The sequence below is a fragment of the Scatophagus argus genome, chromosome 12, assembly GCF_020382885.2.
Source record: "Scatophagus argus isolate fScaArg1 chromosome 12, fScaArg1.pri, whole genome shotgun sequence".
In the NCBI taxonomy this organism is placed as follows: Eukaryota; Metazoa; Chordata; class Actinopteri; family Scatophagidae; genus Scatophagus; species Scatophagus argus.
The window spans coordinates 6,452,207-6,475,309 of record NC_058504.1 but is presented as its reverse complement, the minus strand read 5'-3'; the positions used below and the strand labels follow the sequence as shown (position 1 = coordinate 6,475,309).

General features: G+C 40.7%; 2 protein-coding genes across 8 annotated transcripts; both read right to left on the bottom strand.

Annotated features, from left to right (window-relative positions):
• Positions 1 to 1,981: 1,981 nt before the first annotated feature.
• On the bottom strand, positions 1,982 to 4,093 carry LOC124067948. Its single transcript, XM_046405751.1, has 6 exons — positions 4,038 to 4,093; positions 3,568 to 3,900; positions 3,085 to 3,432; positions 2,826 to 2,948; positions 2,611 to 2,645; positions 1,982 to 2,514 (listed from the first exon to the last, which is right to left on the bottom strand). Exons 1-6 carry the CDS (start codon positions 4,078 to 4,080, stop codon positions 2,377 to 2,379), a joined length of 1,020 nt encoding a protein of 339 aa, XP_046261707.1. The 5' UTR covers positions 4,081 to 4,093; the 3' UTR covers positions 1,982 to 2,376.
• Positions 4,094 to 6,707: 2,614 nt separating this feature from the next.
• Positions 6,708 to 21,559, bottom strand: LOC124067945. 7 transcript variants are annotated; one of them, XM_046405743.1, is made up of 6 exons: positions 21,101 to 21,559; positions 8,460 to 8,792; positions 7,968 to 8,324; positions 7,747 to 7,869; positions 7,430 to 7,479; positions 6,708 to 7,339 (listed from the first exon to the last, which is right to left on the bottom strand). In XM_046405743.1, exons 1-6 carry the CDS (start codon positions 21,141 to 21,143, stop codon positions 7,205 to 7,207), a joined length of 1,041 nt encoding a protein of 346 aa, XP_046261699.1. In that variant the 5' UTR covers positions 21,144 to 21,559; the 3' UTR covers positions 6,708 to 7,204. The 7 variants fall into 7 exon arrangements, with proteins under 7 accessions (XP_046261699.1, XP_046261700.1, XP_046261702.1 ...); XM_046405744.1 differs by lacking the exon at positions 21,101 to 21,559 and adding an exon at positions 8,930 to 8,977; XM_046405746.1 differs by lacking the exons at positions 7,430 to 7,479; positions 7,747 to 7,869; positions 7,968 to 8,324; positions 8,460 to 8,792 and adding exons at positions 13,750 to 13,799; positions 13,982 to 14,095; positions 14,293 to 14,649; positions 20,636 to 20,968 and having other exon boundaries at positions 6,709 to 7,339; positions 21,101 to 21,540.
• Between the last annotated feature and the right edge of the window lie 1,544 nt (positions 21,560 to 23,103).

The following is a 23,103-nucleotide window of genomic DNA, read 5'->3' as shown; positions in this document are numbered from 1 at the left end:
ACGATGCTAAAACCCTCTGCAGAGCTGAGGGAACTGCAGGATCAGCTGCTGATTCTCTGTGGTTTTGTTTTTTACATGTATACACCTGTGACTGGGACCATGATGTAAAATGATGTTATTATTATTAATTTAGTCTTAGTTTATTGAGTTGTTACATCTTCAGCAGGAACTGATAGAAGATACATGGGAGGCCGTGTGGAGTTCAAAATAGCACAGTCTTTACAGGAATACACCAGACACACACTGGCAGGCAGTCCAAGAAGTCAACAGCACAGGCAGGGAGTGAGCAACAATTCAAAAACAATTAAATGTACAAATCAAGACAGCAGACACAAGGAGGAAGGCTGGCGAGTGAAGCACACATGAGGAGATACAAAGACTATGTGGTCAGGAACAAAGAGGTGTTCAAGTACAGGTTCACTGGTCCTGTCCTGGTCTTTCCTGACAAGACAAGAACTTTGAAATGAGATTTTAAGTCAAATTGTCCAGACTATCGACAAAATGATTTGACAGCCACGCTAAAGTGCTCATTGCATGGTTGAAAACATAACCTGATATGCATCTGTTGCCTGTGGTGCTTTACAACACAATTCATTATTTATTGTGTGAATGAGCACATTAGCCTGAAAGAAAAACTAAAGAAGTGACTTCAGTTTGTTCAGCAACAAAAGTCTCTTGTGTCGTCTCCCTCTTTGCAGCGTTACCCTCACTACATATCCTGTTGAAGCACATGGTCAGGTCTGTTCTGAGTAAACAGCCTTGATGGTTGGTCAAAGGGTGGAGAAACAGCCCACCACAGCCTGTCTGTGTGTGTTTCTGCTGCATGTGGCTTTGCTTGTTGTTAGCAGACATGCAGGAGGCCTACAAAGTGATGTGGAACCAGAAAGACGGAGGAGTTTACAACATTTTTTACACAGTATATTTTATACAGATTTCTCTTCGGAATGATTAATTGTGTTTACAACACAAACTACTGTGCATGTAATTTATTTGTTGTGTCAGTACACAAGCAGCAACACCCTTCTTGACTGTGAGATGGGCTCTGATGGGTGCTCACATCTCAAACTTGCATGACGACTGAATGGTGCAAACTTGATGAGATGAGGAGCAACAGGAAATACACAAGCCAGCTGTTTCTGAAATAAGTGACAGAGAGAAGAAACAAAAGTCCCCAACCAGACGCTGCAGTTCATGTTTGGTAACTTAATCACAAAGCCACAGGGATGCCCCTGACACGTTTTTAAGACACTGTGAGACAAATTTCATCACAATCCACCCAGCAGATGTTTCACACACCAACAAAAATGTCAACCTGCCGGTGCTGCTATGTAAGTCAGTAAAAACAACATATTAGCAGGCTACATTTGCTCTGGAAACCTTGATTTATTGAAATAAAATGTCATGGCATGTTGTTGTTAAGAGAAAATGCTTCAGAGTGCAGAGTGTGATTGTGCTTGAAAGCATATTTGTTTGTCCTGATGACTGAATTAAATCTGTCTTAAGTTTAATATTGAGATGTCAGGTTTATTAGGGTTACGACAGACGGTACATCACATTCACTTGTTGACAATATGAAACATGTATTCAGTCCTCATGAAGTTTTTATTTGCCTTTTGTTTTTTTGGTACTGTTACCTATGAGTTCAACATTTCCTTCATGGAAATTCTATTTACAAAGAACATGTTTGCTTTTCATATCCTTGTCCTTGTCCATGGGCAAGACACTCATCCTGATACTGGACCACATAATTGCTCCTGATGGCTTTTCTATCAGTGTGTCAGTGTTCATGTGAATGGTTTTCGGTCCTGATGAGCTTACATGGTGTCCTCTGCCAGCTGTGTGTGAATGTGTGTGTGAATGTGTGTGTGAATGCTGGCTCATGTTGGAAAGGACTTTGAGTCGTGGGGCACAAACTGAAAACATGTTTACAGGTTTTTAGTTTTCTGTTAAAAGTTTGGCTTTTAAGGAAGGAAACAACACATGTACACATCAGTTTTATTTGCTGCAATTATTTTTACATGTTGTTGATACATAAGAGACGCTTACAGACTGAGCAGCAGATAAAAGACAAACACAGATTAAAAACCTCCCTCAACCCTCGTCCTCTTTAAGATGAATCATTGAAAAAGCCTGTTTGAGTGGTGGCCAGATAAAACTCTTCAATGACTTTAATAAGAGAAAATGCACAAAAATAAATCAAGACGTAGATGCACAAAACTCATGTCACCAAAAGCCGAAAATGATCAAATCTGGATATTCTTATCTTTTTACACAATTTCAGACTGGACAAAAATTTTGATTTTAAATATAGTTACCAACGGAAAATGAAAGTGATATTCTATACACCTCATCAGAAGAAAAAGATGAAAATATCTTTTAAATGGCAGATCCAAAAGTCCTGACGTCAGAGTAGATTATCCCTCCTTCAGTTGTTTTTACATTCCTTTTCCCTGATTTGGCAGCTTTGCTCTTGGTGAAGGTTGGTGCAGAATAAACCAATGAGTTCTCGTCTCTCTGAGCAAATATATGAAAAGAATGTTATGAGATACCACATGTTAACATTTACGTATGTTAATAACTATTCAGTGTCATCTTTTCTTTATACCTTACCTGCTGACATTGCTGGTCACCGCTGGCTGTTTGAGCTTTATTAACAAATAAAAACAAAGATTTCAGGGGAAAGAAGCTGTAGGTTAATTTACACAAATAGACAATATTATATTTATTGGAAATGGGGTGACATCATTAAAATCGACTTGGCTTAATGTATATATCTTGACATTAGTTTTTGCAAAATGCTGTTTTATAGGCTGAAATTCTGTTACCTTTGCAACAACCACAAGAATTTTTGTTGATGGTAAAAATCAGGCAGGTTATAACAATCAGACTTAGAGCCAAAGCAGCACATAACAGAAGCAGAACTGTATTGTCCTCCTGCATGTTAGGGGCTGAAACAATATGAAGAAGAACAAACAATGAAAGTTAACATGATGTTACAATGCAGGGTTTGCTGAACATCTTTATTGATTCTATCAGATGTAGAATTAATATTTATTGTTTTTTATGGAAATATTCAGCAGTTACCTTCAATGTCCAGTTTTGTTCCATTTCCAAATAATATCTCCCCACATGTGGCCACAGCACAGTAATCATCAGAGGAGCTGACGTTCTTAGAGAAGCTGTAGACACATTTCTGTGGAGCGTGAGCCTCAGGACTCTTGTCACATCCATCACCAGAGTCTCCATGAGTGTAAATGACACTGGGATGAGATTCATCTGATCCAGCTTTGAACCAGAACACACTGGGACCTCCCGGACATGTTTTGTCTTCAGGGTCAGAGAGGACTGAACACTTCAGAGTCACTGAGTCTCCTGGATGGACTGAATCAGATGGAGGCTCCTGAATGACAGCAGTGATATCAGGTTCTGATCCTGGGAAATACAAACATGAAATGAAACATGCTTTACTCTCCTCATGAAAACTTTAAAATACACATCAATACTTTAATCTGAAGTCCTGCCTCCATATGAAAATGTATGTACACTGCTGTTATAAATGGTGTTTACCTTTAATTCTCAGAAATGTTCCATTCAAAAATTTCATGTCACGTTGTTCTACTTTTACACAGTAGTAAAGTCCAGTATCACTTCTCTTTGTTTCATGAATATGGAGAAGAAACGTTCCAGGCCCTTGTTTTGCTGTGATACGAGGAGTCTCGTTGATAACCTCATAATCAAATGCAAATGTTCCTCCCAAGAATTCAGGTAAGTTTCCAGAAACAACCCTGATCCAAAACAAGGCTGTTGTTACATCTTGAGCTTTCTGGCGGGTACAGGTCAGAGTCACATCATCTCCAACACCAACAGTCTTCATCTCAATGATCACATCATCTGTGCATCCTAAACATAACATTAAATACATCAGTGACGAACAACAGAGATGCAGTACATTCATACATCACTTGTATTAAACTGATACAAGACGATGACAACATACTTGAAATGTATATGGAAAGAATTTGATTTCATGCACTTACTTCCCACCCTGAGTGTCAGCAGTAAATAAAATATGAAGAACATCTTCTGGCCGTGACAGCCGTTAAATTAGATGATATTAGAAAACGCTTCATCTTATAGTGATGATATCAAGTGGGAGGGAACAACTTCACAACAATCTGATTGGCCTCTCGTTATGATGGCCTGTCACTGTACTACCACAGTGGAAATAATATCACCCATCTTTCCGACAGAAAGGCATGAAACAACAGCACGTTTTTGTTTGATGTTTGTTGGTGGGTTTCTATAACTGACAGTGAGAGTAAACACAAAAGATGATTTGATCTGATGAACTACAAATGTAATCCAAAAATATTTTGCTCATTTTCTCTCATATTGCAAAAATATTTTGATGGACCTTTCAGACGACACTCATTCATGTGGTTAAACTGTGTAGGACACACAAATCTCATCCTAAATGATGTCATTTTACCTTGTGGAGGTCATGTGTTAAAGGTCCAGTGAGTTGGATTCTGGAGGATTTAGGAATAGAAATGGAATAGAATATTTATTATTCTGTTGTCGTTAGTGTAGAATCACAGTAATCAAAGGGTTACAGTAAGATGCACAGTAATAGAGTAACTACTGTAAAAAAAACTGCAGAATAAACCCAGTAACTGACAATACATTGTAGAAAGTCACAAATGATCCAATGTCTGTAGCAATCATCTAAATATGAAGTGATTTGTTTGATTTTTGTGTATTTGAAAAATATGCATCCATTCATTTACTAAAGTGATGCACCAAGTCATCTTAAATAGTTTGTGAGGCAGCCAATCCAGACGCTCCACATCATCACTGATGACCCGCCCACTCTGAGGTTAGTCACATCAACAGGAAGAGCACAGCACACAGAGTTGAGTTGGGCTGTTAAACCACTGCTTTACTTCTCTGCTGAGGGCAAAAGGTAGCAGCAAAGTGATGCTCACAGTGTCAGAGGAACAGGAGCTGTTCAGGAGCTGTTCAGCTGGAGGCTTTTAGAGTGTCTGAACTATATATTTTTATCTGAGGGAGGGAACCCATGTGGACTGGAGCACCTCACAGTATAATGCAGTCCAGTTCAACAACACAAACTGTGGCATCAGAATGACTACACAAAACAGAGTTTTCTTCCCTCACTTTTCCAATCTGAATGGTGCATGAGAATGAAGACAAATCAGTAGACAACCTGTCTATCTACAGGGCCAAAACTACCATAACATTGTTTAGAGCAGCATGTTGTGGTTTGTGGCCTTCATCAGGGTCAAGATACTGTTGACCATAAACCAAAACAAGTTTTGTGGACATAAGAACAGTAACAAATGTAAAATGTAGTTTAAAGCAGAAGTTCTTAATGCACCTTTAGCCTGCTTTGTGCTTTTATACACAGACAAACGCAAACGAAATGATGCATGGAAACTTAAGCTTTGTTGTGGTTGGCCTTCAAACTGAGGTGTAAATACAAAGTGGCATTTGTACATGTGAATATATTTTATAGCTCATAGCTGAGCCAGCAGGTGGTTGTTGATGTCTTTGGCTTTAACTTAAAAACACTAACAACAACATAGTTCCTGCTTTGAAAGAGCACATTAACCAGGAAACCGTGGAAAAGTAAAACATTTCAGTTTGTTCAAGTAATATTAGCCTGCTGAAACCTGTTGTCGCTGTCCCCTTGCTGCATATCCTGTTGAAGCCTGCAGTCAGGTCTCTGAGTGATAAAGTGATGAAGTGATTAAGGAAATGTATAATGTGAAACCGTTCAGTGACGCAGTCTAATGCTGTCCTCCCAGGGAGGAGCTGAAGAGCTGTATGTCCTGAGGGACAAGTGACCTCCTCAACCTGTCCATGGAGTAGGACAGAGACAGCAGCCTGTGGCTGATTGTGCTCCTCTGCCTATTTAAGGTTCTGTGCAGAGGATGATGGACATTGTTCATTATGGATCTGAGTTTGTTTGGAGTCCTCTTCTCTGCCACAGAAGAGGACGCTGGCTTAGACAGTGTGGTAGAACTTCTGCAGCAGCTTCCCACAGACGCTGAAGGACTTCAGCCTCCTCAGGAAATCAAGTCGACTTTTCAGTGTCCAGGAAGGTGAAACAGAAAAGAACACAAGGGAATATGAGAGGAGAACTGACAGGCCCTGACAAACTGACAATATACAGTCTGTCACTGTTATTTTAAGTGTTAAACACTCTGGAAATGATCCCAACAGATATCGAACTTTTTGTTAAAGAGTACAATCCTTTTTGTTTAACCAGAGTCAGCAGATTGCATTGAGGGAAAATATATTTTACCTTGCAGATCACTGATGACATTTCATTCAGATTGCTTGGAGCCTGGCCTCTTGCTCTCTCTCTTTTCCCAAAATTTTATTTTCATTGTTATAACAAAATTCTTGTTACCTTGATTAATGTCAAGTTCTTATCAATTTTGCATTGAAAATGACATAATAGACAAAATGACAAGTCAAGTTAAGGCAAGTCAAGACAAGTTAATGATAAGTCACTTTTTTAGGACACGTGTTGTGTCACACCTATTTACATTTATTCAAACACAGTGTTGTCGCCTACTAACATTTTTGAATGAGCGATGACTAAATGTGTTTTCATTCAAATTTTAATAGCATGCAGAAATGTTGACATAAAACATACACAACATACGATGCCAAAACTGCACACAGTAGGCCTGTTTAATACGGGTGGAGCAATTTTTGATGAAAATTGTTAGGCTATACGTGTAAGTCTTCATTATACTCACAGAAATGAAAATATAAAAGTAAGATGGTGGGTCACAAATGAAGTTGAGAGATTTGTTTAATGATCAAACAGCATCAAATAGCATACTCATGTCCATTTGAAAAATGGAAGAAATGTTTCTTTTATCCAGTTCAAATGATTTATAATAACTCATTTTACACAGAGACTAACTGAACAAGGTGTGTCAAAATGTCAGGTCTGTTTGTTCAGATGCTGGCCAGGATATATTTAAATTTTAATTCATTTCTGATCTCAAGAATGGATGACTAAATGTGATTTCAGTTGGATTTTAATAATTTGCAGGCATGCTGACTTAAAAGATACACAACATGAAAAGTTTTTTGTGAATTGCAGAATGCGTTTAGCATGTAATAACTCATTTTACACAGAGATTTTTGGCTGCAGTTGACTGAACTTCTAATCCAACCCCAAAGCCTTGACAGCAGCGTAGATCCTCTCTCTCTCTGATGAGTTTGCATCCCTCGTTCCACTGCTGTCAGTTCTCATGGTGGTGAAGACGACAGCAGAATAAACCCAAGTGTCCTCAACTCTCTGAGAAAATATATGGCATGTAATGTGAGATGACAATCTCAATAAATGGGTTTAAATATCATAAACATTCTTGTGGAAGGTTAATCTTACCATTAACATCCTTAAATGCTGATTTTTCTGCCCAGCAGTGGTCACAGTGTCTGTTAACCAAACAATGAGAAACGTATGAGAACACATAAATACAGACAAGAAAAATAAATAATGATTAGCTGATTGAATTGAAGTCATTATGGGGAATTTTGTGTAGAATTTTGAGGAAATAAATGAATTTAATTCATTTTGTAATGAGACTGTAACATAATAAAATGTGGAAAAAGCAAAGCGGTGTGAATACTTTCCAGATGCACTGTATATATCTTGATGTTAGCTTTGACAAAATGCTGTTTTATAGGCTGAAATTCTGTTACCTTTGCAACAACCACAAGAATTTTTGTTGATGGTAAAAATCAGGAAGGTTATAACAATCAGACTTGGAGCCAAAGCAGCACATAACAGAAGCAGAACTGTATTGTCCTCCTGCATGTTAGGGGCTGAAACAATATGAAGAACAAACAATGAAAGTTAACATGATGTTACAATGCAGGGTTTGCCGAACATCTTCATGGATATTGAAATGTTCAGCAGTTACCTTGAATGTCCATTTTTGTTCCATTTCCAAATAATATCTCCCCACATGTGGCCACAGCACAGTAATAAGTCCCAGCATCAGAGGAGCTGACGCTCTTAGAGAAGCTGTAGACACATTTCTGTGGAGCGTGAGCCTCAGGACTCTTGTCACATCCATCACCAGAGTCTCCATGAGTGTAAATGACACTGGGATGAGATTCATCTGATCCAGCTTTGAACCAGAACAGACTGGGACCTCCTGGACATGTTTTGTCTTCAGGGTCAGAGAGGACTGAACACTTCAGAGGCACTGAGTCTCCTGGATGGACTGAATCAGATGGAGGCTCCTGAATGACAGCAGTGATATCAGGTTCTGATCCTGGGAAATACAAACACGAAATGAAACATGCTTTACTCTCCTAATGAAAACTTTAAAATACACATCAACACTTTAATCTGAAGTCCTGCCTCCATATGAAAATGTATGTACACTGCTGTTATAAATGGTGTTTACCTTTAATTCTCAGAAATGTTGCATTCAAAAATTTCATGTCACGTAGGTATACTTTTACACAGTAGTAAACTCCAGTATCACTTCGCTTTGTTTCTTTAATATGGAGAAGAAACGTTCCAGGTCCTTGTTTTGCTGTGATGCGAGGAGTCTGATTAATACCCTTATAATCAAAGGCATATGTTGCCCCCAAGAATTCAGGTAAGTTTCCAGAAACAACCCTGATCCAAAACAAGGCTGTTGTTCCATCTTGAGCTTTCTGGCGGGTACAGGTCAGAGTCACATCATCTCCAACACCAACAGTCTTCATCTCAATGATCACATCATCTGTGCATCCTAAACATAACATTAAATACATCAGTGACGAACAACAGAGATGCAGTACATTCATACATATCTTGTATTAAACTGATACAAGACGATGACAACATACTTGAAATGTATATGGAAAGAATTTGATTTCATTCACTTACTTCCCACCCTGAGTGTCAGCAGCAAATAAAATATGAAGAACATCTTCTGGCCGTGACAGCCGTTAAATTAGATGATATTAGAAGACGCTTCATCTTATAGTGATGATATCAAGTGGGAGGGAACAATATCACAACAATCTGATTGGCCTGTTGTTATGATGGCCTGTCACTGTACTACCACAGTGGAAATAATATCACCCATCTTTCCGACCGAAAGGCATGAAACAACAGCACGTTTTTGTTTGATGTTTGTTGGTGGGTTTCTATAACTGACAGTGAGAGTTAACATAAGAGATGGGTTGATTTGATGAATTACCAGAGTAATCCAAAAATATTTTGTTCGTTTTCTCTCGTATTGTAAAAATATTTTGATGAACCTTTCAGACGACACTCACTCATGTGGTTAAACTGTGTAGGACACACAAATCTCATTCTAAATGATGTAATTTTACCTTGTGGAGGTCATGTGTTAAAGGTCCAGTGAGTTGGATTCTGGAGGATTTAGGAATAGAAATGGAATATAATATTTATTTTTCTGTTGTCATTAGTGTAGAATCACAGTAATCAAAGGGTTACAGCAAAACACACAATAATAGAGTAACTACTGTATTATAAACTGCAGAATAAACCCAGTAACTGATAATATATTGTAGAAAGTCACAAATGATCCAATGTCTGTAGCAATCATCTAAATATGAAGTGATTTGTTTCTTTCTTGTGTATTTAAAAAATATGCATCCATTCATTTACCAAAGTGATGCACCAAGTCAGATTAGCCATCTTAAATAGTTTGTGAGGCAGCCAATCCAGACGCTCCACATCATCACTGATGACCCGCCCACTCTGAGGTTAGTCACATCAACAGGAAGAGCACAGCACACAGAGTTGAGTTGGGCTGTTAAACCACTGCTTTACTTCTCTGCTGAGGGCAAAAGGTAGCAGCAAAGTGATGCTCACAGTGTCAGAGGAACAGGAGGTGTTCAGGAGCTGTTCAGCTGGAGGCTTTGAGAGTTTCTATAAGAGTTAAGATAAGATGAACTTTATTGATCCCACAGCAGGGAAATTCACTTCTCGTGACAGGTCCCAAGAACAGAAAAGAGTGCCAGAAGCATAAAGTGTGCAAAACAGTTTCAAAACATATAAAGAGTTTCTAAACTAACAGTTTTCGAATAAGCACTGTACAATATATAGCTATATACAAGTCTGCATGAGGGAGGGAATGAGGACAAGACTGTTGAGTTTTACAGTCTAACAGCAGTGGGAATGAAGGACCTGCAGTAGCTCCTTCCTGCTCTGAGGGTGTAGCAGTCTGCTGCTGAAGGAGCTGCTCAGAGCCTCCACTGTCTGATGCAGAGGGTGAGAGGTGTTGTTCCCCAACAGACCACAACATAATCAATAGCAGAGGCTACCACAGAGTCATAAAATGTCCAAAGGACCTCAGTCTCCTCAGAAGGTGGAGGCGACTTTGGCCCTTCTTGTACAGGGCATCGGTGTTATGTCACCAGTGCAGTTTATGGTTGAGGTAAACATTCAGATACTTAAAACTGTTCACCATCTCAATGTCTGAGCCCTGGATGTTCACCAGTGTGTGTGGTAATGTCCTAATCACCATCTCCTTTGTTTTACTGGTGATTAAGCACAGGCAGTTGCACTCACACCAGTCCACAAAGTCCACGATGCCTGACCTGTACTCTGTCTCATTCCCCTCAGACACACAGCCAACAATGGCTGAGTCGTTGGAGAACTTCTGGAGGTGACATCCGCTGGTGTTGTAGGTGAAGTCTAAGGTGTAGAGGGTGAAGAGGAAAGGTAAGAGTACTGTTCCCTGGGGGGCCCCGGTGCTGCAGACCACCACCTCAGACACACAGTTACGCAGTCTCACATACTGTGGCCTGTTGGTGAGGTAGTCGATGCCAAATGTCCGTCCACTCCTGCTCTCTCCAGCTTCCGTCTCAGCAGCACCGGCTGAATTGTGTTGAATGCGCTTGAGAAGTCAAAAAACATGATTCTCGCAGCGCTCCCAGCACTCTCCAGGTGAGTCAGCGCCCGGTGCAGCAGGTAGATGACAGTGTCATCCACCCTGAGTTTGGCCTGTAGGCAAACTGCAGCGTGTCCATCGTTGTGCTCACCACAGAGCGAAGGTGGCTGAGGATGAGCCTCTCCATGGTCTTCATCAGGTGGGAGGTCAAGGCGACAGGCCTGTAGTGGTTTGGTTCCACCTCACAGAGCTGGTCAGCACAGTCCCTCAGCAGTCTGGTGCTGATCCTGCAGCTTTTCTGTTCTTCAGCCGCCTCAGTTCTCTCCTCATGTGGTCCAATGTTAAGGAGAGGGGTGAGAGGAGGGGGTGAGGAGGGGAAAGGGATGGACAGTGGGGGATAGGGGGTCTGATGGTGGTGGAGTGGGCTGGTATGAAGTGTTGTGAATACAGGCGAGTGAAGGTGAAGATGGTGATGATTGGGTGATGGTGGTAGTGTCTGCTGGCCTGGAGATGTGTGAAGATGGGAGAGGAAAGGTGGCAGAGAGGGTGGGGTTGGATATAAATCTGTTGAAAAACAGGTTTAATTCACTTGCCCAGCGCTGGTCGTCTTCAGCTGTCAGCTGTCCCTCTGGCTCCACTCAGTCATATTTTTATCTGAGGGAGGGAACCCATGTGGACTGGAGCACCTCACAGTATAATACAGTCCAGTTCAACAACACAAACTGTGGCATCAGAATGACTACACAAAACAGGCTTTTCTTCCCTCAATTTACCAATCTGAATGGTGCATGAGAATGAAGACAAATCAGTAGACAACCTGTCTATCTACAGGGCCAAAACTACCATAACATTGTTTAGAGCAGCGCGTTGTGGTTTGTGGCCTTCATCAGGGTCAAGATACTGTTGACCACAAACCAAAACAAGTTTTGTGGAACAGTTGGACATAAGAACAGTAAGAAATGTAAAAAGTAGTTTAAAGCAGAGGTTCTTAATGTACCTTTAGCCTGCTTTGTGCTTTTATACACAGACAAACGCAAATGAAATGATGCATGGAAACTTAAGCTTTGTTGTGGTCGGCCTTCAAACTGAGGTGTAAATACAAAGTGGCATTTGTACATGTGAATATATTTTATAGCTCATAGCTGAGCCAGCAGGTGGTTGTTGATGTCTTTGGCTTTAACTTGAAAACACTAACAACAACATAGTTCGTGCTTTGAAAGAGCACATTAACCAGGAAACCGTGGAAAAGTAAAACATTTCAGTTTGTTCAAGTAATATTAGCCTGCTGAAACCTGTTGTCGCTGTCCCCTTGCTGCATATCCTGTTGAAGCCTGCAGTCAGGTCTCTGAGTGATAAAGTGATGAAGTGATTAAGGAAATGTATAATATGAAACCGTTCAGTGACGCAGTCTAATGCTGTCCTCCCAGGGAGGAGCTGAAGAGCTGTATGTCCTGAGGGACAAGTGACCTCCTCAACCTGTCCATGGAGTAGGACAGAGACAGCAGCCTGTGGCTGATTGTGCTCCTCTGCCTTTTAAAGGTTCTGTGCAGAGGATGATGGACATTGTTCATTATGGATCTGAGTTTGTTTGGAGTCCTCTTCTCTGCCACAGAAGAGGACGCTGGCTTAGACAGTGTGGTAGAACTTCTGCTGCAGCTTCCCACAGACGCTGAAGGACTTCAGCCTCCTCAGGAAATCAAGTCGACTTTTCAGTGTCCAGGAAGGTGAAACAGAAGAGAACACAAGGGAATATGGGAGGAGAACTGACAGGCCCTGACAAACTGACAATATACAGTCTGTCACTGTTATTTTAAGTGTTAAACACGTTGGAAATGATCCCCACAGACATAGAACTTTTTGTTAAAGAGTACAATCCTTTTTGTTTAACCAGAGTCAGCAGATTGCATTGAGGGAAAATATATTTTACCTTGCAGATCACTGATGACATTTCATTCAGATTGCTTGGAGCCTGGCCTCTTGCTCTGTCTTTTCCCAAAATTTTATTTTCATTGTTATAACAAAATTATTGTTACCTTGATTAATGTCAAGTTCTTATCAATTTTGCATTGAAAATGACATAATAGACAAAATGACAAGTCAAGTTAAGGCAAGTCAAGACAAGTTAATGATAAGTCACTTTGCACACAGTAGACCTGTTTAATACGAGTGGAGCAATTTTTGATGAAAATTGTTAGGCTATACGTGTAAGTCTTCATTATACTCACAGAAATGAAAATATAAAAGTAAGATGGTGGGTCACAAATGAAGTTGAGAGATTTGTTTAATGATCAAACAGCATCAAATAGCATACTCATGTTTCTTTTATCCAGTTCAAATTATTTATAATAACTCATTTTACACAGAGACTAACTGAACAAGCTGTGTCAAAATGTCAGGTCTGTTTGTTCAGATGCTGGCCAGGATATATTCAAATTTTAATTCATTTCTGATCTCAAGAATGGATGACTAAATGTGATTTCAGTTGGATTTTAATAACTTGCAGGCATGCTGACTTAAAAGATACACAACATGAAAAGTTTTTTGTGAATTGCAAAATGCGTTTAGCATGTAATAACTCATTTTACACAGAGATTTTTGGCTGCAGTTGACTGAACTTCTAACCCAACCCCAAAGCCTTGACAGCAGCGTAGATCCTCTCTCTCTCTGATGTGTTTGCATCCCTCGTTCCACTGCTGTCAGTTCTCATGGTGGTGAAGATGACAGCAGAATAAACCCAAGTGTCCTCAACTCTCTGAGAAAATACATGGCATGTATTGTGAGATGACAATCTCAATAAATGGGTTTAAATATCATAAACATTCTTGTGGAAGGTTAATCTTACCATTAACATCCTTAAATGCTGATTCTGCTGCCCAGCAGTGGTCACAGTGCCTGTTAACCAAACAATGAGAAACGTATGAGAACACATACTGTAAATACAGACAAGAAAAAAAGATTAGCTAATTGAATTTAATTATATTAAAGATGAACGGTTCTGTATGTTGATTTCTACTGTGAATCCAGTGAAGTTAGTTGTTCCCACATAGAACAAAGGATAAGTAATGTTCTCTTACCATAACTCTTTGTGGAACAAATGAGGAAAGCTACAGGAATCAGGCTTATAACCAAAACACCACAGAGCACAAACAATATTGTATTGACCTTCTCAGAAAGCTGAATGTCGACTGCTGAAAAATATCGAAAAGGACAATTGATGAAAATGAACAATTAGTAAAAGCATAATTAGCCATAATTAATCAACATTTAATCATCTGTTAAAATGATAAAACTAAGCACAGTTTATCTTCATGGATTGTGGTTGTTTTACAATTAAACATACAACTAATCTGATTTTACAGATGGTGGAGAAATATTCAGCAGTTACCTTCAGTGTCCAGTTTTGTTCCATTTCCAAATAATATCTCCCCACATGTGGCCACAGCACAGTAATAAGTCCCAGCATCAGAGGAGCTGACGTTCTTAGAGAAGCTGTAGACACATTTCTGTGGAGCGTGAGCCTCAGGACTCTTGTCACATCCATCACCAGAGTCTCCATGAGTGTAAATGACACTGGGATGAGATTCATCTGATCCAGCTTTGAACCAGAACACACTGGGACCTCCTGGACATGTTTTGTCTTCAGGGTCAGAGAGGACTGAACACTGCAGAGTCACTGAGTCTCCTGGATGGACTGAATCAGATGGAGGCTCCTGAATGACAGCAGTGATATCAGGTTCTGATCCTGGGAAATACAAACATGAAATGAAACATGCTTTACTCTCCTAATGAAAACTTTAAAATACACATCAACACTTTCCTCTGAAGTCCTGCCTCCATATGAAAATGTATGTACACTGCTGTTATAAATGGTGTTTACCTTTAATTCTCAGAAATGTTCCATTCAAAAATTTCATGTCAACTTGGTGTACTTTTATGCAGTAGTAAAGTCCAGTATCACTTCTCTTGGTTTCTTTAATATGGAGAAGAAACGTTCCAGGCCCTTGTTTTGCTGTGATACGAGGAGCCTCATTAACATCCTCATAATCAAATGCAAATGTTCCTCCCAAGAGTTCAGGTAAGTTTCCAGAAACAACCCTGATCCAAAACAAGGCTGCTGCATCCTTTGATTCTTGGCGGGTACAGGTCAGAGTCACATCATCTCCAACACCAACAGTCTTCATGTCAAAGATCACATCATCTGTGCATCCTAAACATAACATTAAATACATCAGTGACGAACAACAGAGACGGGGTACATTCATACATATCTCGTATTGAACCGATGCAAGATGATGACAACATACTTGAAATGTATAAGGAAAGAATTTGACGTTTAGTACTTACGCCCTAAAGTGAATGTCAGCAGTAAATAAAAGGAGAGCATCTTCTGGCTGTGACAGCAGTTATTTTAGATGATATTATAAGGCAATTCATCTCTGTGTAATGATATGAAGTGGGAGGGAACAATTTCACTGCAGTCTGATTGGTCTCTTGTTATGTTGGCATTTCACTGTACATCAGCGGAAACAGCATTGACCATCTTTCCAACCGAAATGCAGCAACACTAAAAGCAAGCTGTTGTTTGATGTTTCACGGTGGGTTTCTATCACTGACAGTGAGAGTAAACACAAGAGATGGTTTGATTTACAACATACAAGATACAAGATAGGTTTATTTGTCACACACACAATCATACACGGTACAATGTGCAGTGAAATGACTACACAAAACAGAGTTTTCTTCCCTCACTTTACCAATCTGAATGGTGTACGAGAATGAAGACAAATCAGAAGACAACCTGTCTATCTACAGGGCCAAAACTACCATAACTTTGTTTAGAGCAGCATGTTGTGGTTTGTGGCCATCAGGTCAAGATACTGTTGACCACAAACCAAAACAAGTTTTGCGGACATAAGAACAGTAAGAAATGTAAAATGTAGTTTAAAGCAGAAGTTCTTAATGTACCTTGAGCCAGGAAGGGGTGTCCAGGAAGGGGAAACAGAGGAGAACACAAAGGAATATGGGAGGAGTACTGACAGGCCCTGACAATCTGATTATTTTGAGCATCTTATTGTTATTTTAAGTGTTAGACATTTTGGAAAATATCCCAACAGACAAAGACCTTTCTGTTAAAGAGTACAATCCTTTTTGTGTAACCAGAGTCAGCAGACTGCATTTAAAGAAAATATATTTTACTTTGCAGATCACTGTAGATCACTTGCCGATCACCTCTTGAACTGTTGGAGGGATTTGAGTACCCAAATGATCCGAGGGGCTTTGTTGTCGGGAACTCAATGTCCCTGGTAGGGTCTTCCAAGGCAAACAGGTCCTATGTGACAGGTCTGACTAACAGCGGTTCAGAAGCCTCTAGTGAATAATTTAACAACAAGGACATGTACGTTGGCCAGATTGGTGTTACCGGGGCCCCACCCTGGAGCCAGGCCTGGGGTTGGGGTTCACAGGAGAGTGCCAACAGGCATTCTCCTGCCACGGGATCCGGCCGGGCACAGCCCAAATAGGCAACGTAGGTCAGGTGAGGCCCATCACCCGTGGGAGGGTTCAGAAGGGGCTGATGCAATGTGGTTTGGGTGACAGCTGCGGCCGGGTGCTCCGGTGATCCAAACCCTCGACAAAAACGTTGGCTGTGAGGACATGGAATGTCACCTTACTGGGGGGGCTAGCTAGTGAGAAAATTGAGCTAGTGCAGGAAATCGAGCGCTACCGGCTAGAGATAGTTGGGCTCACTTCCACACGCAGCCTGGGCTCTGGAACCCAACTTCTTGAGAGAGGTTGGACTCTCTTCTATTCTGGATTTGCCCATGGTGTGAGGCGGCAACCTGGTGTGCGCTTGCTTATGGCCCCCCAGCTCAGCTGCCATGTGTTGGAGTTCTCTCCGGTGAACGGGAGGGTAGTTTCCCTGTGCCTTCGGGTCACTCACTGTTGTTCTGGCCTATGGGCCAAACAGCAGTGCAGGGTACAAGGCTTTCTAGGGACGGGTGAGCCAAGATGCTCTGGCTGGGGAACCCATAGTTCTAATGGGGGACTTCAATGCCCATGTGGGTGACGACAGTGACACCTGGAGGGGCGTGATTGGGAGGAACGACCTCCCCAATCTGAACCCGAGTGATGTTTTTTTGTTGGACTTCTGTGCTAGTCACAGTTTGTCCGTAACAAACACCATGTTGATCCATAAGGATTTCCATAAGTGCCTGTGGCACCACGAGGCTGGGATGGCTGGGATGAGAACCAGCACCTCCAAATCTGAGGCCATGGTTCTCTATCGGAAAAAATGTGGTCTGCCCCCTCTAGGTCAGAGGAGAGCTCCTGTCTCAAGTGGAGTTGAAGTATCTTGGGGTCTTGTTCATGAGTGAGGGAAGATGGGAGCATGAGATTGACAGATGGATCGGTGCAGCAACAGCGGGAGGGGCACCCCCTCAGAAATAGGGTGAGGAGCTCTTTCAGGAGGAGCTCGGAGTAGAGCTACTGCTCCTCCACATTGGAAGGAGCCAGTTGAGGTGGCTCAGGCATCTGTCTCGGATGCCTCCTGGACGCCTCCCTGGGGAGGTGTTCTGGGCATGCCCCACTGGGAGGAGGCTCCAAGGGAAGTCTGGGTATCCCTACTCAGGCTGCCCTACTCAGCAACTGATAGAGAGAGACATGGGAGGCTGTGTGGAGTTCAAAATAGCACAGTCTTGACAGATACACACCAGACACACACTGGCAGGCAGTTCAAAAAGTCAACATCACAGGCAGGCAGTGAGCAACAATTCAAAAACCAATCAAACTGAATGAGCACATTGACCCTAACGAAATGATTTCAGATTGTTCAGCAACAAAAGTCTCTTGTGTCGTCTCCCTCTTTGCAGCTTTACCCTCACTACATATCCTGTTGAAGCACATGGTCAGGTCTGTTCTGAGTAAACAGCCTTGATGGTTGGTCAAAGGGTGGAGAAACAGCTCACCACAGCCTGTCTGTCTGTGTTTGTGCTGCATGTGGCTTTGCTTGTTGTTAGCAGACATACAGGAGGCCTACAAAGTGATGTGGAACCAGAAAGATGGAGGAGTTTACAACATTTTTTACACAGTATATTTTATACAGATTTCTCTTCGGAATGATTAATTGTGTTTACAACACAAACTACTGTGCATGTAATTGATTTGTTGTATCAGTTCACAAGCAGCAACACCCTTCTTGACTGTGAGATGGGCTCTGATGGGTGCTCACATCTCAAACTTGCATGACGACTGAATGGTGCAAACTTGATGAGATGAGGAGCAACAGGAAATACACAAGCCAGCTGTTTCTGAAATAAGTGACAGAGAGAAGAAACAAAAGTCCCCAACCAGAAGCTGCAGTTCATGTTTGGTAACTTAATCACAAAGCCACAGGGATGCCCCTGACACGTTTTTAAGACACTGTGAGACAAATTTCATCACAATCCACCCAGCAGATGTTTCACACACCAACAAAAATGTCAACCTGCCGGTGCTGCTATGTAAGTCAGAGGGTAAAAACAACATATTAGCAGGCTACATTTGCTCTGGAAACCTTGAATTATTGAAATAAAATGTCATGGCATGTTGTTGTTAAGAGAAAATGCTTCAGAGTGCAGAGTGTGATTGTGCTTGAAAGCATATTTGTTTGTCCTGATGACTGAATTAAATCTGTCTTAAGTTTAATATTGAGATGTCAGGTTTATTAGGGTTACGACAGACGGTACATCACATTCACTTGTTGACAATATGAAACATGTATTCAGTCCTCATGAAGTTTTTATTTGCCTTTTGTTTTTTGGTACTGTTACCTATGAGTTCAACATTTCCTTCATGGAAATTCTATTTACAAAGAACATGTTTGCTTTTTCATATCCTTGTCCTTGTCCATGGGCAAGACACTCATCCTGATACTGGACCACAAATTGCTCATGATGGCTTTTCTATCAGTGTGTCAGTGTTCATGTGAATGGTTTTCGGTCCTGATGAGCTTACATGGTGTCCTCTGCCAGCTGTGTGTGAATGTGTGTGTGAATGTGTGTGTGAATGCTGGCACATGTTGGAAAGAACTTTGAGTCATGGGGCACAAACTGAAAACATGTTTACAGGTTTTTAGTTTTCGGTTAAAAGTTTGACTTTCAAAGAAGGAAACAACACATGTACACCAACATCAGTTTTATTTCCTGCAATTATTTTTACATGTTGTTGATACATGAAAGACATTAACAGACTTAAATCTGAGCAGCAGATACAAGACAAACAGATTAAAAACCTTCCTCAACCCTCGTCGTCTTTAAGATTAATCTTTGTTTGAGTGGTGGCCTGATAAAACTCTTCAATGACTTTAATAAGAGAAAATGCACAAAAATAAATCAAGATGTAGATGCACAAAACTGATGTCACCAAAAGCCAAAAATGATCAAATCTGGATATTCTTATTTTTTTACACAATTTCAGACTGGACAAAAATTTAGTTTTTAAATATAGTTACCAACGGCAAATGACAGTGATAGTTTATACATCTTATTGGAAAGAAGCTGCTTTGTAAAACACAAAAATATCTTAGCTTTAACTGGCAGATCCAAAAGTCCGGACGTCAGAGTAGATTATCCCTCCTTCAGTTGTTTTTACTTTCCTTTTCCCTGATTTGGCAGCTTTGCTCTTGGTGAAGGTTGGTGCAGAATAAACCAATGAGTTCTCGTCTCTCTGAGCAAATATATGAACAAAATGTTATGAGATACCACATGTTGACATTTACGTATGTTAATAACTATTCAGTCGTCATCTTTTCTTTATACCTTACCTGCTGACTTTGCTGGTCACCGCTGGCTGTTTGAGCTTTATTAACAAATAAAAACAAAGATTTAGGGGAAAGATGCTGTAGGTTAATTTTACACAAATAGACAATATTATATTTATTGGAAATGGGGCAACATCATTAAAATTGACTTGGCTTAATGTATATATCTTGACATTAGCTTTTGCAAAATGCTGTTTTATAGGCTGAAATTCTGTTACCTTTGCAACAACCACAAGATGTTTTCTTGATGGTAAAAATCAGGAAGGTTATAACAATCAGACTTAGAGCCAAAGCAGCACATAACAGAAGCAGAACTGTATTGTCCTCCTGCGTGTTAGGGGCTGAAACAATATGAAGAAGAACAAACAATGAAAGTTAACATGATGTTACAATGCAGGGTTTGCCAAACATCTTCATGGATATCGAAATATTCAGCAGTTACCTTCAGTGTCCATTTTTGTTCCATTTCCAAATAATATCTCCCCACATGTGGCCACAGCACAGTAATAAGTCCCAGCATCAGAGGAGCTGACGTTCTTAGAGAAGCTGTAGACACATTTCTGTGGAGCGTGAGCCTCAGGACTCTTGTCACATCCATCACCAGAGTCTCCATGAGTGTAAATGACACTGGGATGAGATTCATCTGATCCAGCTTTGAACCAGAACAGACTGGGACCTCCTGGACATGTTTTGTCTTCAGGGTCAGAGAGGACTGAACACTTCAGAGGCTCTGAGTCTCCTGGATGGACTGAATCAGATGGAGGCTCCTGAATGACAGCAGTGATATCAGGTTCTGATCCTGGGAAATACAAACATGAAATGAAACATGCTTTACTCTCCTGATGAAAACTTTAAAATACACATCAACACTTTCCTCTGAAGTCCTGCCTCCATATGAAAATGTATGTACACTGCTGTTATAAATGGTGTTTACCTTTAATTCTCAGAAATGTTCCATTCAAAAATTTCATGTCACGTCGCTGAACTTTTACACAGTAGTAAAGTCCAGTATCACTTCTCTTTGTTTCATTAATATGGAGAAGAAACGTTCCAGGTCCTTGTTTTGCTGTGATGCGAGGAGTCTGATTAATACCCTCATAATCAAAGGTATATGTTCCTCCCAAGAATTCAGGTAAGCTTCCAGAAACAAGCCTGATCCAGAACAAGGCTGTTATTGTATCGTGAGCTTTCTGGCGGGTACAGGTCAGAGTCACATCATCTCCAACACCAACAGTCTTCACGTCAACGATCACATCATCTGTGCATCCTAAACATAACATTAAATACATCAGTGACAAACAACAGAGATGCAGTATATTCATACATATCTTGTATTAAACTGATACGATGACAATATACTTGAAATGTATATGGAAAGAATTTGATTTCATGCACTTACTTCCCACCCTGAGTGTCAGCAGTAAATAAAATATGAAGAACATCTTCTGGCCGTGACAGCCGTTAAATTAGATGATATTAGAAGACGCTTCATCTTATAGTGATGATATCAAGTGGGAGGGAACAATTTCACAACAATCTGATTGGCCTGTCGTTATGATGGCCTGTCACTGTACTACCACAGTGGAAATAATATCACCCATCTTTCCGACCGAAAGGCATGAAACAACAGCACGTTTTTGTTTGATGTTTGTTGGTGGGTTTCTATAACTGACACTGAGAGTTAACACAAGAGATGATTTGATCTGATGTACTACAAATGTAATCCAAAAATATTTTGTTCATTTTCTCTCGTATTTTAAAAACAAGTTGATGGACCTTTCAGTCGACACTCACTCATGTAGTTAAACTGTGTAGGACACACAAATCTCATCCTAAATGATGTAATTTTACCTTGTGGAGGTCATGTGTTAAAGGTCCAGTGAGTTGGATTCTGGAGGATTTAGGAATAGAAATGAATATAATATTCATATATTATTCTGTTGTCATTAGTGTAGAATCACAGTAATCAAAGGGTTACAGTGAAAAGCACAGTAATAGAGTAACTACTGTAAAAAAAAACTGCAGAATAAACCCAGTAACTGACAATACATTGTAGAAAGTCACAAATGATCCAATGTCTGTAGCAATCATCTAAATACGATTTGTTTCATTCTTGTGTATTTAAAAAATATGCATCCATTCATTTACCAAAGTGATGCACCAAGTCAGAGGAGCCATCTTAAATAGTTTGCGAGGCAGCCAATCCAGAGGCTCCACATCTTCACCGATGACCCGCCCACTCTGAGGTTAGTCACATCAACAGGAAGAGCACAGCACACAGAGTTGAGTTGGGCTGTTAAACCACTGCTTTACTTCTCTGCTGAGGGCAAAAGGTAGCAGCAAAGTGATGCTCACAGTGTCAGAGGAACAGGAGCTGTTCAGGAGCTGTTCAGCTGGAGGCTTTTAGAGTGTCTGAACTATATATTTTTATCTGAGGGAGGGAACCCATGTGGACTGGAGCACCTCACAGTATAATACAGTCCAGTTCAACAACACAAACTGTGGCATCAGAATGACTACACAAAACAGAGTTTTCTTCCCTCATTTTACCAATCTGAATGGTGCATGAGAATGAAGACAAATCAGTAGACAACCTGTCTATCTACATGACCAAAACTACCATAACATTGTTTAGAGCAGCGCATTGTGGTTTGTGGCCTTCATCAGGGTCAAGATACTGTTGACCACAAACCAAAACAAGTGTTGAGGACATAAGAACAGTAACAAATGTAAAATGTAGTTTAAAGCAGAAGTTCTTAATGTACCTTTAGCCTGCTTTGTGCTTTCACACACAGAGAAACACATTTCACTGTCATCGCTGACAGTGAAATGATGCATGGAAACTTAAGCTTTGTTGTGGTCGGCCTTCAAACTGAGGTGTAAATACAAAGTGGCATTTGTACATGTGAATATATTTTATAGCTCATAGCTGAGCCAGCAGGTGGTTGTTGATGTCTTTGGCTGCAACTTGAAAACACTAACAACAACATAGTTTGTGCTTTGAAAGAGCACATTAACCAGGAAACCGTGGAAAAGTAAAACATTTCAGTTTGTTCAAGTAATATTAGCCTGCTGAAACCTGTTGTCGCTGTCCCCTTGCTGCATATCCTGTTGAAGCCTGCAGTCAGGTCTCTGAGTGATAAAGTGATGAAGTGATTAAGGAAATGTATAATGTGAAACCGTTCAGTGACGCAGTCTAATGCTGTCCTCCCAGGGAGGAGCTGAAGAGCTGTATGTCCTGAGGGACAAGTGACCTCCTCAACCTGTCCATGGAGTAGAACAGAGACAGCAGCCTGTGGCTGATTGTGCTCCTCTGCCTATTTAAGGTTCTGTGCAGAGGATGATGGACATTGTTCATTATGGATCTGAGTTTGTTTGGAGTCCTCTTCTCTGCCACAGATG